Here is a 19143-nt window from a genome sequence, read left to right on the forward strand (position 1 = left end):
TTCAAATCTAGTGTCACTGTGAAAGAAAATCACTTTAATTCATTACTAGTCTCTATAAAGTATAAATTATATTCGTTTGCATGAAGAGCGAAAGACACTTTCTACACGATTATAAATTAACATGATACTCATATTTATTGTTTTCATTAAGAGCAGCCTGATAAACCAGATGGCATTAGTTACAAAAAGCTTTCGTTCATACATTCACATGTTAAAAGAACACAAGTCGGTTAGTTTTTCTTTGTTTGATAAGGCCCGTGTTTGTTCTCAAATACTTGCATATGAAAATCACATTAGGACCGTTAAATAGATAAATATGCATTTATTTATTTTCCATATCTATTTAAGGAATATTGTATACATATATATATATCCCTCATATAAATATGGAAAACACTCGGATATAGAATCTAAAGCATCTTTACATAAACTGATGCATCAATTCAATGGGATAATTTATGTACAAATGAATGATATTTCATTAAAAAGGCCCATTGTTAATACTGTGTCAACACCTTATTAAATAGCTTAATTAGAAATACTGAAGAACAGTTTAGTCATGTGACACCAACGCAGCGCTTCCACCATTTACAGCACAATACAGTCTTCTCACTGCTGGTGCGAAAAAGCTAGTGGAATCCGTGTTAGATTGCGACTGAAAAGGTCCAGTGACCCGAGATCATCTGATCTAGAAACAGCCATACAGAGCTGATCCCAGAGCAGTGTGTCCATACTGAGAGCAGCACGGGCTTCTGGAGGCATACGCAGAGATGAGGTGGACACGGGGGGTGTTAAGCGTGCTGAGACCACAGGAACCGGTCACAGCGCTCCAACATGGTCTGAATCAGTGCTCTAAGAGGACAGTGAGAGAAAACGCATGAGAACAAAAACTGTTAAACATTAAACCCATGTTCAGGATAGGATATACAAGCACACTGCGCAGTATATACTATACTATGCCTACTGTTTTCAAATGACATTCCTAAAGGAAAACTACTGCACAATACAGTATATACTGTACGCTGCCTACTATTTTCCAAAAAACTATTTGTTTGCAATGGAATATAAGCATACTATGCAATATATACGCTGTACATTAGGGTGGTCCTTATCAAGTCCAATTTTTTTTTTTTGCAAAATGTTAGTGTCTTAACCTCTTAAACTGTTCCTTTTAACTTCAAAATTAGAAATATGCAAAAATGTTGACAAAAAAATATATATATTTAGAGGTAGCTCAATCATGTGGAAGATTGCCTATGTTAAGCTGTGCGGCGTTATTGTGATATGCAAATAATATTAAAAGTTGCTGCAAATGAACTACATTTTATTGAAACAATCTCAGGGTCAATTTCAAGGAACGTAATGTAATTTTTTAAACCAAAAAATGTGCTCTAAACCCAAACAATAACCAAGGTGATCTCAATAGAAATATGTATTGATTCCACCAGGAGAGGTAAATCTGCTAAACCAGGGTCATGGATGGATTAATTTGGATTTAGTTTCTACAATAAGTAAACTGAGATATGTATCTAAAATACATATTTAGGAATATATGGTGCATTAGATGCTTTTATGGAGATTTTTTTGGGAATTTTACTAGCCAGGTACAATACCAATTCAAATGATCTGTTTTTACGAAAATCATCAAAATCTCAGAAAGTTTAAAGCTATTGAGCTGCCAGTAATTATTATGTTACTGCCATAAAAGTTGGCATGCTGTATTATCTTATATAAAGGAACAATTTAAAGGGTTAAGAGCATGACAATTGGAGACTTTAAAAATAAGGACCACCCTACTGTACATTGCCTATTATTTTCCTAAAACAATGTGTTTGCAATGGAATACTAACGTTCTGCTATATAATGTACACTTATACTAATGTACACGAAAACAATGTCTAAATTTGAAATAGCATACTATTTCATACTACTCTTACTATTTCTCCTATATCCTTATACGCCAGAAATAGTGCTATGCTAGTAAGCTATTCCGAATACAACCAATGTGTTCAGAATGGAAAATTATTAGGATATTGTGCTGTATATACTGTACACAATCTACTTATTTATTTATTTGTGTAATAGTAGCGTACTGCTTGCTATATACAGTACACAGCCTACAATTTTCCAATTAAACTAAATTCAAAATAGCATACTCTTACTATTTCTGCCATATAAGGGTATAGAAGAAATAGTAAGAGTGGTATAGTAGTATGCTATTTTGAAACATATAGTCTGAATTTGGACTAGTATGAAAGCATGCAATTCCAAATTCAGACTATATGTTTGGAATAGAATTTTAGCACAATGCACACAGTATATACTGTAAGACTGCCTATTTTTTTTATTTTTAAATGACATATAATGAAATACTACCATTCTGCTTGCTATATACACTACTATTTTTCAAAAGCGGAAGGGTATATTATCATACTACGCTGTCTACTATTTTCCAAAACCAATTACATGGGAATGGATTATTGGCATAATGCAGAGTATAACTGTTGACTGCCTACTATTTTCCAAAACAATGTTTAAATTTGAAATAGCATACAACCATACTACTAACCATACTCTTACTATTTTTTACATATCGTTATCTGGCAGAAATAGTAAGAGTGCAATGCTAGTATGTTATTCCGAATTCAACAAATATGTTCAGAATGGAAGAATAGCATACTTTGCAGTACACACTGCACACAAACTACTATTTTTTTTATAATCAGTGTGTTCTGCGTGGAATACTAGCGAACTTGCTTACTCAAAACTACAGTAATCAACATTTGAAGTGTATCAAGAAAGTTATGCCTGGTTCAGATTACACGATTTTAGCCCGATTTTGGCCCGATCCATTTGACGTAGGGTGTCGTGGGGATTCGTAAACGACAACGGGCGTCGGGACGCAAGATTCGATCGTTTCCTCTCGTATAGTGTGTCATAGTGGACGACAACCTACGTCGCATCTGCGATGCTTCACGACATCACGATAAAAAGACTAGCATGTTTAATTTTTTAACGGTCCTCCACGACGGGTTCCGTCAAGAGTGAGTGTTTGTGTGCGTGAGTGAGTGAGTGAGCGTGTGAGTGAGTTAGTGAGCGAGAGTGAGTGAGTGTGTGTGTGCGCGAGTGAGTGAGTGAGCGTGTGTGTGCTCGAGTGAGTGAGTGAGTGAGTGAGTGTGTGTGTGTGTGTGTGTATATGTGCGAGTGAATGTGTGTGTGTGTGTGTGAGACGGCTCGTGATGACTGGTCGGAAAGCAACGTGTAGTCTGACAGGTTTCTTGTCCACGACACAACAAGATTTTTAGGAGTCAAAATCGTGTAATCTGAACCAGGCATTAATCAAAGTTGTCCTAAGACAAGAACGGGTTTTGTTCAAAATTCATGTATGACTTTGATGAAAGGTTTTGATCCACTTCAAATGTCGACTAGTGTATATACTGCACTTTACTGTTTTTCACACGCTCACCTTTGCCGCTTCTCAGCCATACGCAGCAGATCACAGACCAGCGTGGAGCGTGAACTGAGATCCACCTGTATCCCGCGTTCCTGGAGGGCCGTCAGGGCCTGGTCCGGCCCGAAGACCTTGACCAGACGCAGGATGATGTTCTCTGGGCTGACCCGAATGCTCCAGTCATTTGAACTGTTTGATAGGTCAGAGGAGCCGTCGCTCGTGCCATTACTGTTAGTGTCGTCTGAACAGGATCCATTGGTGCTGCTGGGCAGAGGTGAAGTGGGCGGAGCTTCGTCGACTGAACTGATTTGCTGTGAGAGCTGGAGTAGCAAAACCCACTCATCAAGAGACTGAGGAACAATACCTACAGAAAGAGAAAAAGCGATATTTTAGGGTGAGTTTACACGACAACGAAATGCTTAACACTGTGAAGTTTCTACTTTGAGTTTTCCATGTACAGACGACGCCATCGTCAAAATGATCCCCATTCACACGGATCCACGACAACGACAAAAAACGCTGTATTCTGCTGCCAGGCCATTAGATGGCGATGAAACACTATAAACTGAACACGTAATACGCATGTGCATGACGTCATCATCTTTTTGTTGTTAGTTACACAGAAACCGTTTTTAAAAATGTGCGTTTTCAGGCACCCAAAACGCCATTGTCGTGTAAACGACCCCTTAGATATGGCATAAAAAGTTTTATGATTTAGTTGAAAACAGTGTCATGTAAAGAGCCCCTTAGATATGGAATAAATGCTGCAGAACTGATTCATGGGTTATTTAAGGCCTGGTCCACACGCACACGGGTATTTCTATTCGGAGTTTCTAAAATCTTCACCCTGGCAGGAGTTTTAAAAAAAGTTTGGTTTCAGTGACCGGATACTGCATTTGCGTGAGGACGAAACTGCATAAAATGAAAGCTGCGGTTTTGAAAATACCCATGTTAGTGTGGACAGGGCCTGAGTGTCAGACAGACAGTTCTTGGTTAGCGAATTAGACTTTATATTGACAGTCTCTCTTCGTCTGTTCATCTAAAAGACAGTTTTGAGTATCTGTGATTGTTTTACCATCATCCTCCTCTAGAAGCGTCATGTCATCCAGTCTGCAGATGGCGCTGAAAGCCTCTGCTCGCCGCTGCAACTCTCTGCACAGGTACAGGTAACCCATCCAATACCTGGAGAGACAATTAACACAGTCACAGTTTATACAACTACCCATTCTGATTGAATTCTATCCGTCCTAATTCTACACTCACCCTTGAGTTCTACACATCTCCAGCATCTTCTGTTTGGAGGTCAGATCAGCAGGCAAGCGGATCAGCAGAGACAGCAGACGCCCATAACCCCAGCTGAAGAAATGAGAGTGCCACCTACAGCACAGGAGACAATATAATCAGCGAAATAGGAATATAGTATATTTACCCCCCGTTTCACAGACAAGGCTTGAGTCTAGGTCTAGTCTTGAGGCTTGAGTCTATATATATATATAAATATATATACACATACATACATAAAAACTTTCAGTGCATAATTTTTGGAGACAACATTTGTTTTACAGACAAAAATCGTTTTGTGTACCTGGGCTGTCCGTCAGGAGTGAGTGTGTCATCCCTTAGTGGGGCATCTTGGGATAACGCCAGTTCCAGCCAATCCTGTCGCAGAGTTTCTGGCTGGAGAAGAGAACCCAAGAAAGACAACCTGGGAGATGAAAAAAAAAAAAAAATGTATATAGATTATTTTATATGTTCAAGAATATAATATCACAGTGTAAAAATGACACATACACAACCTTAACAATCAGGACTAACACACATTGTAAAACATTGTATAATGTAACACGGCCGTACCGCTGCTGCTCGGCTCGTGATTGGACCAGATTGTCCAGATAAGGCAGAAAGTGGCTGGGTAAAGCCATAGCCATGATGTCAGAGGGGAGGATTGTGGGATAGAACTGCGGGTAGGCACGAACGGCCAGCTCCCCGTGCTTCTCATAGAGTCTACAGAAAGAAAGCAAACATTATATTCAATATAAATAGTTTAGAGCTTTATTAATCCCCATGGGGCAATTCATTTAAACCGTCATGGTGCTTCACATATAACACTTAAAGGGATGGTTCGGAGTAATTTCAACCTAGGGTCCTTTGCACCATGACCTCGAGCCAAACCCCCCCCCCAGAAGCTTTTTTTTCCTTGGTTGAACATTATTAAAGTAAGAGCTTATTTAGAGATATCAGCCGGATGGCTTAGTGCAGGCGCTAATGTATCTTGTAAATTACCCCACTAATAATTCCCAGAATGGTACCAAACTTCTACAGTAGTACAAATAGGTTCTGTACTCAATAAAACGAGGCATTGAAAAGTTTGTAAGTACATCAGGAGTTTATTTAAATAACACTTGCCCTGATGGCTTATGCTACCGCTAACCCGGAAGTCGAGGTCACTTCCGAGATTTGGGAAAAGCATAAAATAAATAAATAGTAAGTGAATACAAAATGATGTGTTCACACCTCTGCAGGTGACCATATTGATAATATATAGATACTAAGTGTGTGTTTTGCTCTGAGTGATGTAAACTCACCTGTACAGGTGTGAGAGGAGCAGAGGTGTGTTCCAGGGCTGAAGTTCTCTCAGACTGCGCAGAGACTTCAGCAGGTCGCCCTTCTGAATCACTTCCACCACCTTACTGGCCTGAGTGAACTCTACCACCCGCCAGAAACAAAAAAATGTCACCATGTTTTTAGGAATAAAACGTTGTATAAAATCAGGCGAATTATATATGAATAAACCCTTCCGTTAAAACCTTTAGAATATAGATAGGAATTAAACTGTAAAGTTTGGTGTATGTAAAGATGCTGAAGTGGAGATTTCTGAGAAAAAACTCACTGGCTTTTAAAATAGGTATTGTGATTGAAATCTACAGGTGCAAATAGATGCAATAAAATAAACACTCAAAGGTGCATTTTAGATGTATTATTTCCACTACTCTGAAAAAACATGTTATAAAAAGCCAAATAGCATTAAAAAAAACAATGTTTTTTTCCAGTAGTGTCTTGCCTAAGCAGAATTGCAATAAAAAGCAGGTTTATTATTACAGCTACTCTTCATTTTTGTGAAAACGTACCCAGCATGCCAGCGATATATGCCTTCAGCACCTCTCTGTGCTCTCTGTATCTCAGCATACACATCTTCCTCACTCTCTCCTGGTCCAACAGGAAGAAGAACCTCCTCAGGAACACACACACACTTTCGACGCCTCCTCTACCGGGGCAGCCCATCTCCAGATAAAGACAGGCCAGCTGTGAGAGGTCAGCCTGGAGGTCAGGGTGCAGAGGTTTGGGGGAAAACAGCTGGATTAATTCAACATGGTTAGCAAGAGGTGGGAATGACGCTCTGACTGGGGCGGTGGAACAAGGGATGGTCTCTCCAAGGTCCTCTTCTTCAGTGAGGGTTGCGGATTCATCCAGGTTAGTAGACGGCGCTGTTAAGATCTCTGGCTGAACCCCGACGCAGCAGGACATTGATGAAACAAGCTCTTCCTCCTCTAGAGGAGTTATTTCTCTAGGTACGGTGTAATCCTCAGGACCCAGAACCCTCTCCAGAACCGGGGCCCAGTCTTGGAGCACATCGCTGAGGCAGACGGGGTCCAGTAAAACCATGGGGTTCTGGATCTGAGAGCTACAACAGAACATATATCAACTCTAATAGCAGTTCAGTGTGCAGTAAAAGCATCAGCAACTACAGTGATTGGCTAGTCATACATATATATATATATAAATCTAAATAAAAATCCTTTGACACAATGCAGGTCTATTAAAAATGCAGTATATACACTAGTCAACATTTGAAGTGGATCAAAACCTTTCATCAAAGTTATACATGAATTTTGAACAATACCCATTCTTGTCGTAGGACAAGGCGGGTCTCGGGCGCTGTTGCTATTATACCGGCGGGATAAATGACTCTTGCACCCGACGCAAATCTAAAATGGGTTGGTCTGAAGTAGCTTCATTACTCATAGGTGTGGTTTGGGCGTAACGTGAAATAAACCAATCAGAGCGTCATCTCACATTCCCTTTAAGAGCAGGCGTGCTTGTTCCATGGCGGTTTACTATTATAACGGCAGATTTGCCAGGCGCACGCCAGGAGCGGTTCACAGCCGAGGAGAGCAACGTGATACATGCGTCGGTGTACAAAGTCAATTGCGCTGGGTGCAAGATAAGCTTATAGTTTAACTGTCTGCAGCAGTAGGAAGGAACTCACATGGCTTTCTTTGTGGCGTCTCTCAACTCCTGCAGCTCAGACTCCGAGCTGGACTGCTCAGCGTTCATTCTTATAGAGAGACAATCAAAAACCACAATACAAACAACGTAACTATATAAAACCATCAATAGCAGCAGTCAGACAACATTAACACACTTACTCATGCTCGCCTTCCTCTGGAAGAGGAGTCGCTGTGACCGTGACCTCTCCTTGAACGCCTTCCCTGAGGTCAGGCCGAGGCCATAGGTCTGAGTTCATCTGAAGCGTGTTGATCTTCTCGGTCGTCTTTTTCACAAAGCTAGAGACACTGACACACACACACACACACATTTACAATTATAAATCGCTACGATCATAACCAAGATCAGCAATGACAGTCCAAAACATAAGCAGCTGGTTTTCAAATAAACAACGTCTGCATTCATTAAAAAAAACAAAGAGAAGGAGAAATAGTTGGTAACCTCGCCAATCATGCGCATCAGTGTAAAATGAGACAATGTGTCAAGGACATATGTGACACAACGACAAAAACAGGAAGTCACAGTTTTAAAAATAACATGGGTTTCAGCAGCTGCATTTTAATGAGCATTAGAGCTTCCTTATGACCCAGCCAATCAGACTGTGTCTGGTGTGAAATTTAAGAGGAAATGAAATTACAATGAAATATAAGGGGAATTTATGTGGCCAGATGCTTAAGTGTGTGTGTGTGTGTGTACCTGTCTCGAACAGCCTGCAGGGCGACTCGTGGGGGTTTTGAGCGGAAAGTAAGAGGCAGAAACTGCAAGCCGAGGTCTGACCTGTCGCCCTCTCCGCGCACAGACTGAGAGTCTTCAGGACAGCAAAAGGAGGAGTTGAAAAGATAGACAGATGAATGAAGAGAATGAGAAAATGTGGAAACAACTAGACGAAAGCACAGAATAAAGCAGATATTAACTGATTCATCACATGACGAAGGTCAGCTAGAATACTGATCAGAAAAAGTGTTCAAAACACCAGATAAATGATTAAACTGCTGCTCACTGATGTTTTTAGTGTATTTTATTGCAAAATATTTGACATACAACACACTGACATACAATTACTACTATAAAACCATTTAAAAATTCACAAATAATTATATATTTTTTGTCATAAGTGTAAACTTTGTTTTTTATTTTGGTCGATAGCTCTGCACGCAGTTAAATCACATTGGTTCCCTTTATTGAACATCAAAATTGTTATTAAAGATCAATTCTGATTGGCTGAGTTTGTTGCATAATGTAGTTTTTTGCTGCTTTCAGTGAAGATGCGAAAATTAAACTTATTTACTATCTTAATACATGTTCCTGGTGTTATTATTCTCAAAGATTCATCCATGCAGGTACTCCAAATGCAAAATAAGGGTATGCTCTGCCTCTAAAATGGCTTCCCTTTACGGCTGATGTCACAGTAAATAAAATGAAGTCCCACTTTACATTTTTATATCTTGTTGAATATCCTTGCTCACTCTGAAATATGTCAAATTACTGAAAATTGGTTGCTTCAAGACACAGTGTTACAGTTTCTGTGTAGTTTTACAAGCTAAATCGTTATGTGTTGAAGAAAGTCCCTTTCTGGTCATTAGTGAAATGTGAGTGGATTACTTGTTGTATTCGGACAAGGAATTCCCATTGAGAGAGCCGAACTCTTACTACTTCCCTTTTAGGTTTGAAATCGATCTCTCTGTCTCACCATTGTCCACCTGCTCTTCCTCAGTGAAATTGAACTCCTTCAGCCGCTCCTCCTCAAGCATCGATTGGTTGGCGAGGGAGTTGGTGTCATCATCTGATTGGCTGCCTCTTCGGCTGATGACGCGGTAGATGCCGCAGTCCAGAACGTTAAAGCTCTCCTGCGCAGGAAGAGTCATTTAGCATTTAAAAAATGTGTCTCTATACATATGTGACCCTGGACCAGAAAACCAGTCACATGGGTCAATTTTATGAAATCGAGATTTATACATCATATGAAAGCTGAATAAATAAGCTTTCCATTGATGTATGGTTTGTTAGGATAGGACAATATTGGGTCGAGATACAAATATTTGAAAATCTGGGTGCAAAAAAAATCTAAACATTGAGAAAATTGCCTTTAAATTTCTCCATTTATGTTCGTGCTTTTGCTGCATTCACTCACAAAAATAAATGTTTTTATATATATATATATATATATATATATATGCACTCACGTGCGAGGAAATGCTGCTCCTGCGGCTGCTGCAGGCCGAGTCCAGTGGCTCCAGTTTGCTGATCACTTCCTCCAGCTGACCAATCAGCTGCTGCTGGGAGGCGGAGTTTAGCTGAGCCTTGAGATGCTCCAGTCGATCAATGGGGAGGGACTTCCTGGCCTGAGGAAATGCAAAAGAGAGAGACTATTTTTGGAATGGAGCACTAGCGTAATATTTAAAGCACACTGAACAGTATATACTACCTCTTTCTTAAAAAGCCCACTGAAGTGCCTTGGAACACGCAGCTTTGCTTGACGTTATTTCCACTTAAACAGGAAGCTAAGGCGGGACATATTGAATAGCCCCTCCCCCTTTTCAAAATATCCAATAGCGTTTAGTTTACCTCACAGACTTCAAGTCGTACTTGACTGCACCATGGAAGCGAATCAGAGCGCTGATGATAAGTTGGATTCAATGGTAGAGGTGTGAATAAATACTATACATTTCATTCTTAACCAACATACAGTTGGAAAACGGAATAAAACTCGAGCGTTTGAGCAACCGAACACACATCTCCAGCCCATATTGCTTTGTGACGTGTCAACGGTCGCTGTGGCCAGGTGGTATTTATAGCATAGGGGGCGGAGCTTTAGGTTCTAGAGAGCATTTGATTGGAAAGAAGATGTGATGAGAAGCTGAAGTGTTATACAAATCTGTGATCCATTTTAGCAGAAGTGAGAGACTGTAAGTTTTGAATGCTTATATCTCCTAAATGTGAATTTTGTCATTGTTTTGGAACACAGCAGCTTATTCATAACCTTAAGGCTAACATATTCACACTAAAAGCTAAAAAACGTACATTTTGATTTCAGGGGGCCTTTAATCTAGTATGTAAAACAGCATGTAGTATAAATGCGTGCTCAAAGTGTTCTTGTTTGTGCGTACCCTGGATGTAATAACGGTATGCTGAAACATGCAGCAGACGGTGGCGGCGAGCATCCAGTTCTCCCTCTTCATCAGCCGCTCCACACAGCGATCAGGTGACACCAGCAACAGGTGAGACAAACGTCCGTCACCATGGAGACAAAATACCTCGTTACGGAAAACTGAAATCTCCACCACATCTATAGAGGGAGGAAGACAGATATGGATCCAAGTGCCGTAAAACGATCAAAATGGACTTACAATATATATTTTTAAATAAGCTAAATTAATTAATTTTTTATTATTTTATTAAAAATTATATATATTAGTAAAAAAAATCTAAAAATAAATAATATATATAAAAAATACAATTTTGAAAATAACAAAAACAATAAATTACTTTTTTCCATACTTTGTTTATATATTTTTTATGTTTTATGTCAATTGGGTTGATTTTATATTATTAATATTTATTTATTACCATAATTATACAACTATTAATTTTATAATAAATGTTACATTTATAATAAATATTTTTTGGAAGACAGATAAAGACCCATGAGCTATAATATCATAAAATACTTGGAGTGAATATACTTTTGTGCATGCGTCACTTTCATGATGACCTCTCACCTTTGACCTCTGTCCACAGCAGAACCTGACCACTGTGAGGTGTGAAGATGTAAATGGCAGAATCCGTCCAGGTGAGCAGATTTTGATCACTAAGAAACACAAAAAGTCAAATATAAACACCAGAACCCTTTCAAACCTGAGACGTTATCTTTGTAATCATAATACACACAGCAGATATGAAATACTGTGTCTTTACCAAAGAGGTCATGTGTTATTTTAATACAAGGAGTGGTTACCCAAACTGAAGGAGTCTTGGGAAAGCCAGAGACTGAGGACTCGTCTGTGCGGGATTGAAATGAGGCTCATTCCTGAACACAAGCCATGTAAAAAATACACAACAAAAATGTAATGAGAGATAAAGAATGGAGATACAGAACTAAGGGCCAAAATGATGTCACAAGTAAGTGTTAAACACACAAACACACACTTGTAAGAGACGAGGGGCAGCGGTGGGCAGGCCAGCAGCTGTTTGAACTGGTGTGTGCTCAGGACTTCTCCACTGAAGCTGGACTCCCATATGCGTGAGCCGGGCCGGGCGCAGTACAGCTGGGCAGGAGGACCCCCCCCTTGACCCCCCTGACCCCGCTGACCCTGCAGGAGAAAACACGCCCCAAACTCTCCGTCTCGCTCTTTATTACCCACACGCCAGAACTTCTCCCTGAGAGAAAGAGAGACAGGAACAGACTGAATTTATTTCTTAAAAGTATGTGTATGCATTAAAAGGGTCCTATTGTGCATTCTTTTACATCTTTCTTTAGTGTGTAATGTTGGTGTTTGAGCATGAAAAAGGTCTGCAAAGATACTAAGCACAAAGTCCCTCCAGCGGGAGTTCTTCTCTATATCAGTGTCAGTGTTTCTGAACTCCCTGAAACGCCTCCATTGTAGTCTTGAGTTTTCTTCCGGGAACGAATACGTCACAATATTCCTCATTATAATAATTAATACGCAGAATAAAGGGGCGGGGCCTGGTTGAATTAGCTAGTAGTGTGTGGAAACTGGCGGTTATGGTAAGGGGCCAATCACAACACACTGATCCAGCCGACCAATCAAAGCACACTGTGCTTTTCAGAAGGAGGGGCTGGGAAAAGAGGAGCAGCAACAATGGAGAATTTGGGCAAAATTATGTCTCTCTTGAACATTCAAGTATGAAAACCTATTTTAGCAGACCCCGATAAACAAATCAAGAAATGTTTTCAGATTCTTTTTTTTACATTTGATAAACATTTAATCTAAGTTATGGTCTGAGGACATGGGGAAAATGTGATATCAATGTTTGATATGATAAATTTGATCAAATAAAGAGCCCAATTCATACATTTGCGTCAAGAATTCAAAGTGAACAAACAGTTTTTTAAACTAATTGCGGGTAAAGGGACGTGTCGTCCTGTGTTTCCTGCCAACACACACACCTCTCGGTGTCACACAGGTAGCAGCGGCTGAGAGACGAGACTATCAAGTGTCCGTCTGTGTATCCCAGCTGAACGACGCGTGAATCCACGGTGGTGATGGTCTGAACTGGGAACATCACAAACGCAGAGCCCTGTTTGGAAGCAAAACCAAACCACAAACAAACACACAAGCTCCGATTAGTAAAACAAATCGGATACATTTTTTTTTTTTGTGTGTGTAGTGTGTGTGTGTGTGTGTATGGCTTTGTCTTATGTGTATGCTTGTATGCTGCAACCAAATTGCCTTCGAAAAATTAATAACGATGAACTGAACAAGCACAGATTCAAAATCACTAATTGTTATTTAAATAAAATACACTACCGTTCAAAAGTTTGGGATCAGTATGAACACGTGGAAAAAGTTCTCTTATACCTTCCCGAGTTTTGCCGACCCAGCCCGGACGCAGGACACTTTCCCCCCGACATCTCCAGCAAACACTCGGAGGGCCACGGTGTCCCAGCACAGAGATGTTAGCGTCTGTCCGCGATGCTCCCAGGACACACACACGCGCTCAGGACGGCCACGCCTCTCCAAGTGCAGCTCCCACACCACCACCAACCCCTGACTGGCGTACACACACAAACAAACGCATCCAGATTGTCAACTACAAACACCAGGAGCACATGTTAAATGTGGCGAAGATGAATACCTTGTTGCTACAGCGATAAAGTCCTCATCATGGGGGCAGCATGAGACCTGTGTGATTGAGCCTTCCTAAATAAAGACAAAGAAGATACACACTAGCCACGTTTCCATTACAGATTTGTGCAAAAATGTGGTTTCAAACACCCAAATGGCTGTTCCCTCAAATAGTGCCATATTTAAAGTTTTTTGGCTTTTAGTATGAATATGATAGCCTTACTGGTATCTATAAGCTAGTGTGCTCCAGAACAATGACAAAATTCGCATTTAGAAGACCAAACCCAACATTGAAAATGAAAATCAGGTTGATGTCAGAATCCAACGCCAGAATCCAACATCAGAATCCAACGAATTGTATTGTGGTTGAAAATGAAAAGTGGGTTTGAACCCGACAGAACCCGACTGATCTTGGTTTCTGACGTCATCAACCTGACTTTCATTTGAAAAGTTGCAATCAAAATCCTCCCCTGGCTGACGTTACTACTTTCTACTCAAGGACCTTGACAGAATTGTAGTGGAGTAAAAAGTACAATATTTGTAACAAGTAACAAGTTTCCAGCAAAAATAATACTCAAGTAAAGTACAGATAGTCAAAAAGTGTCTCAAGTACTCAAGTAAATGTACTTTGTTACTGTCCACCTCTGGTTTACGTATATAGGCAGCCACTGCACTAGCCGTTATTATTAATCAAAGGAGACGTGTGTGTTATCCAACCATTAATGGCAAGGAAAACCCCTTATACTTATGAGGTTTCTCATTTCTGCTTCAAGGTCTTGATAATTGTTGCACTTCTTTGTTGTTTAGAATCCAGTATTGTATTCCCGTATTACTTTTGTCTTTTATGAGTTTAATAAAGAACTCTTCTGTCCAAACACACCACGTCATCTTTAAAGGTCCCATTCCATGAATTATTTTATTATTTTAGAATGTTTCCTGGGGTGCCCTTATAATGTTAGTATGTTCAAAAGATCAAAGTAGATCAAAAGTTGTTATAATTTAGAAATAAAAGGCATATTTCCTAGCCTGATTTTAGCCTCTGATTTGAACGCTCTGTTTGAAGGGGCGTGTCTGTGTGAGACTTCAGTGTAAACGCCCACTGCTGTGATTGGCTGCTGTGAGACTTCAGTGTAAACGCCCACTGCTGTGATTGGCTGACATGCTTGCATATGAAATATTTAGCATTACATGTGGAACTCTCTCGAAAACTTTTACTATTACAGCTATTATACGTTTTTACTATTACAGCTATCGGGATTAACGAATAGTGAGAAGTTTAAGTATTTAGATCTATTCCCATCACATAAAAGGTTACAGTGATGAGCACTGAGCAGATGACAGCCTGTTGATCACGTGAATGAAGATCTTATCATTGCAACGCAGTTTCTGCACTCTCACTAATGATTTCACCAATGCAAACATGAGGTAAGTACAGTAAGAGCTTCGTTGTGCAGTGTAACAGCGTCATAGATTTCATAACGAGTTTTGGCAAGTGTCCAGATAAACTCGCGCTGTGTGATTGACAGCTTGGGCGACTGGAAAGGGATTGTTCTTGGATCGCTTTCTGTATATATATTAATCACAGTTTACGTAAGATTATTTTCATCCTACTAAGAGAAACGACTTGAAGTTGATCGTTTAGTCACTGGCTTGATTTACTGATGCATAAACAGTATTGAACGACTTTGAGAGAAAGATTATCTGTCAGAACTTGAACAATTACACATCAGACATTCACATAACCCACTGGTTCTTCAGAGGCTCGGATGAAGGAACTAAAAAAATACTTTTGTGTTCATTTGTACATCCAAACACTGAGCAACTGCCATGCTTCGCTCGTTTGCAAGCCATGATGTCTCTCGAGGAAAAACCAATATCGCCCTCGCGCAGCTCATTTTCTCATGGGCGGGCCAAATTCTCTTTGCGGGCAAAGAAGAGAAAGGGGAGGTGATGGCCAATTGTTATGGCCGATATTATAAATCTTTTTTTCTTTTTGGAAGAGCATCCGGAGACATTAACGTTTATCGATGTGATGTATCCCAGAAATCAGCAGGACTTTTTTTTTTACATTCTGTCCCTATTTTCACTCGTCTGTAAACACTTCCTGTTTCCTTGAAAAACACTTTTCGTGAGTCAAAGCGGAGCATGATGTAAGTGAAAGATGATACCAATATAGACGACAATAATAATGCATTATACTCCGACTATGACTGTGTGATCAATAACTACTTCACAGAGCCAATAAAACTCAGGAAGAAGCAAACGCATCATGCATACACCATTGCAGACTGCACAAAGACTAAACACACAATTGATAACATTGGACAGTAGCATTTCAACACTGCTGATATTTCTATGCAGAAACTCAGTCACTAAGTGTGTAAAAGGGGAACTTGTGAAATGAGTTGGCTGTGTGTACTTTGTGTGTGAGGATGAGTTTCTGCTTCCAGCCGTCTCTCTGAATGAGGTGAAGTCCTCCGGAGGACGTGCCCAGAGCGAGCCACTTTCTGGACACCGAAAGGCATGTGCACTGCGGGACACAGACAGAGAGAGAAGGATATTAGAAAATATTAGAAATAATTGAAGGGATACTCCACTTTTTTTGGAAATAGGCTCATTTTACAACTCCCCAGAGTTAAACAGTTGAGTTTTACCGTTTTCTAATCCATTCAGCCGATCTCCGGGTCTGGCGGTACCACTTTTAGCATAGCTTAGCATAGATCATTGAATCGGACAAGACCATTAGCATCTCTCTCATGAGAGAATAGTTCCTAGCCATATCAGCCTAGAAAATCGCAACTTTTCATTTTCCGTCGGTCTTAGTACACGATGTAACTACAGAAGAGTCAAGTTTTAAATAGGAAAAATATCGAAACTCTTTGGTCATTTTTTTTAGAGAGAAGCTAATGGTCTTGTCCGATTCAATGATCTATGCTAAGCTATGCTAAAAGTGGTACCGCCAGACCCGGAGTTCGGCTGAATGGATTCGAAAACGGTAAAACTCAACTGTTTAACTCTGGGGGAGTTGTAAAATGAGCCTATTTCCAAAAAAAGTGGAGTATCCCTTTAAATATAACATTATTGATTGCTTAAAGGGTTCGTTCACCCCAAAATGAAAATTCTGTTTTGAACTTTTTGAAGTGTTAAAGTGGTAGTTGCGTAGCTGTCAATGGAGGGACAGAAATCACACAGATTTCATCAAAAATATCTTCATTTGTGTTCCTAAGATGAACGAAAGTCTTACGCGTTTGGAACAACATGAGGGTGAGTAAATAATGACAGAATCAATTTAATGCTTTTTGATGAATAAAAGTATTAATTTCTTTAATTTCTAATAATCTTATGTCACAATAAAAAAAAAAAAAAATAAATAAAAAAATTGTAATGTTCTTAATGAAAAATATTAGTTTTCTCTTTTTTCTGTTCTTTTGGTTTTAGGGTGAAACTACTTGACCCGAACATGTTTTGTTTGATTCATCAACTAAATGATTCCCCTTTATTATTCTCATGGCATGAAATCAAATAAATCTGAAAGACGTTTAATTAAGCTCCCTCAAAAGTAAACACCACCAACTACGCGCAATTCAGGTCAGCTTGGATAACAGTTGCCATAAAAGCTGTACCAATAAACACTTCTACTCTTTCACAATAGTTGAGGTAGTTGAGTAGGTAAGTGCGTATGTTACTTTGATCCGTCCCGAGTCCAGTCGCAGGGCGGAAAGGAGGGGGTCCAGACAGTCAAACTCTGCCAGGACATGAGTGCAGGACTCCACAGGAACCACAGGAATCATCCTGCACCACCAGCCTGAGAGGAAACAACAATAACATTGGCTTTTTAGTGGGAATCATTAGTGAATGCAGCATTTTGGTGCATATCATAGATGCATTTTTTTAGGCATCATATGTGTATTCCAAACAGCAACTTTGCGCAGATTATGCATGCCTGGCATGTTTTAACAAGCAACCAATCACAAAAATGTATGCAAACATTGTTACCAGGTACACAAGCATTCAAACAGCAGCACTTTTGGTCATCATAAGTGCGTCCTGAGTCTGATTATGCCCAAAAATGAGCCCTCAAAAGGCAGCAGCACAGTGAGCTCACTAGGCTGAGAAACAGCTTTCCTCACAGTCATATGATTCCAGGGAAATTCAATTGAAAAAGCATGACTACCACGCATCTCTCCTCTATTTTTCAGTGATTTTCCTTTGCTTTTCCACACAAAAATAGTTCCATTGAAGGGCAACATATACAGACATAAACTATATGATATAAAGCAATGCTTAAACTAACCGAATATACAACAAAAACGTGATGTATAATCTATTTTTGGGAACTTTTACTCTCTTTATTTGTTTTTCACACATCTGAAAGTCAGCAGAAAAGACAAAACGCTTACTCTCGCACACATATACACACATTTGACCGCTTCCGCTTAGTTTTGAACACATATTTACAAGAGTTCAGTTTAAGAAACACTATATAACGTTAAAGGTGAATCTCAAAGTTAGAAGTTATAAATCAAACCGCCGCGTTAGCCGATTAGCATGACTGTCAATCACGAGATCCGAGTTTAAAACTCGCCAAAACAGCCAAAAACATCGAATAAATACATTTTTATTTGAGTTTTTGTCTTTAAAAAAGCAGTTTGTTTACGGTCATAGTTGATCCTGAGCTGGAAATTTAGGTACTTTCACAATCAACGTTTTAGTTTCTACTTCTCCTCGTCATTCTTTCCTTAAATTCTTAGATATATAATTTAAACGTTAAAGGCAATATAAAAAAAAAAATTCAAACGTTATTTATTTATAAATAAATAAGTTGAACTTATTTGAGTTGCTAAATGACACCTCAAGCATTTCAATAACGTATTAAACATGAATTAAGATGTATAAACTCGCGGTTTACCTCCTCCTGAGTTCCAGACGCATTTAAATCTGCGAAACCTCCAGAAATGTAGTAAAAAATAATAATTTAGTGTGTAAAGTGACGGATCATGTGTTTCTTTTCGCCACTGCAATTCCTGCAGTGTGTTTGACAGCTGACTGAAAAAACTGACCGGCGCTACTTCTCCATAGCGATCCACTCATTGTGACGCGCAGTGATTCACACTCGCCCGGGGAACTATTTCTGGCGCCTTTGGACCTCACTTACTATCGAATACATAGGGACCTTTACTTACTCATAGCAAAACTTAATATATCTTCTAATCATGCATGAAAAAAACATTCAAGTATTAGTTGAACATATCTGCTTTACAAACAAATGATTCTTAAAGACGCGTAGGTGTTCCAGCAGTAGTTTGGTCCATTAAAATCTCTGGTTGGTATTGATTGATATTTGAGACGCCCAGGAGAATAAAGCCTGTTCCATCACCAGCAAGCAAAAATAGCCAAGACTCGACCCTCAAACATCTTACGCCCTTGTAATTAATGTGTTTAAGCACCATATTCGTATATAGATGTAGGAATTGTATTATAAAGATGGCCATCACCAAATGCAAGCACAGAATGACTTAACTGAACTGTATGGTGGATCATGAGAAGAGAATATAACCTACAACAGTATTGATTACTGTATACAGTCTGAGACCAATA

The 19143-nt window shown here is 39.5% G+C and overlaps 1 protein-coding gene across 1 annotated transcript; it reads right to left on the bottom strand.

Annotated features, from left to right (window-relative positions):
• Window positions 1-111: 111 nt before the first annotated feature.
• On the bottom strand, window positions 112-18649 carry hps5 (HPS5 biogenesis of lysosomal organelles complex 2 subunit 2). The gene is made up of 23 exons (XM_084396712.1): window positions 18455-18649; window positions 17232-17350; window positions 15965-16075; window positions 13556-13620; window positions 13279-13471; window positions 12867-12997; window positions 11885-12115; window positions 11694-11765; window positions 11458-11546; window positions 10846-11024; window positions 9922-10080; window positions 9429-9585; window positions 8435-8546; window positions 7879-8025; window positions 7719-7787; window positions 6580-7133; window positions 6037-6157; window positions 5306-5455; window positions 5037-5156; window positions 4715-4828; window positions 4527-4633; window positions 3467-3815; window positions 112-852 (listed from the first exon to the last, which is right to left on the bottom strand). Exons 2-23 carry the CDS (start codon window positions 17334-17336, stop codon window positions 792-794), a joined length of 3396 nt encoding a protein of 1131 aa, XP_084252838.1. The 5' UTR covers window positions 17337-17350; window positions 18455-18649; the 3' UTR covers window positions 112-791.
• Between the last annotated feature and the right edge of the window lie 494 nt (window positions 18650-19143).

The sequence above is a fragment of the Rutilus rutilus genome (assembly GCF_951802725.1).
Source record: "Rutilus rutilus genome assembly, chromosome: 23".
NCBI lineage: Eukaryota > Metazoa > Chordata > Actinopteri > Cypriniformes > Leuciscidae > Rutilus > Rutilus rutilus.

Coding starts and splice junctions, on each gene's coding strand:
- hps5 (XM_084396712.1), bottom strand. CDS start 17,336: ATGATTCCTGTGGTTCCTGTGGAGTCCTGCACTCATGTCCTGGCAGAG. Junction 7,134..7,718: donor GACGCCACAAAGAAAGCCAT/GTGAGTTCCTTC, acceptor GTTCTGTTGTAG/CTCTCAGATCCAGAACCCCA. Junction 5,456..6,036: donor CTCCTCTCACACCTGTACAG/GTGAGTTTACAT, acceptor TTCTTTCTGTAG/ACTCTATGAGAAGCACGGGG.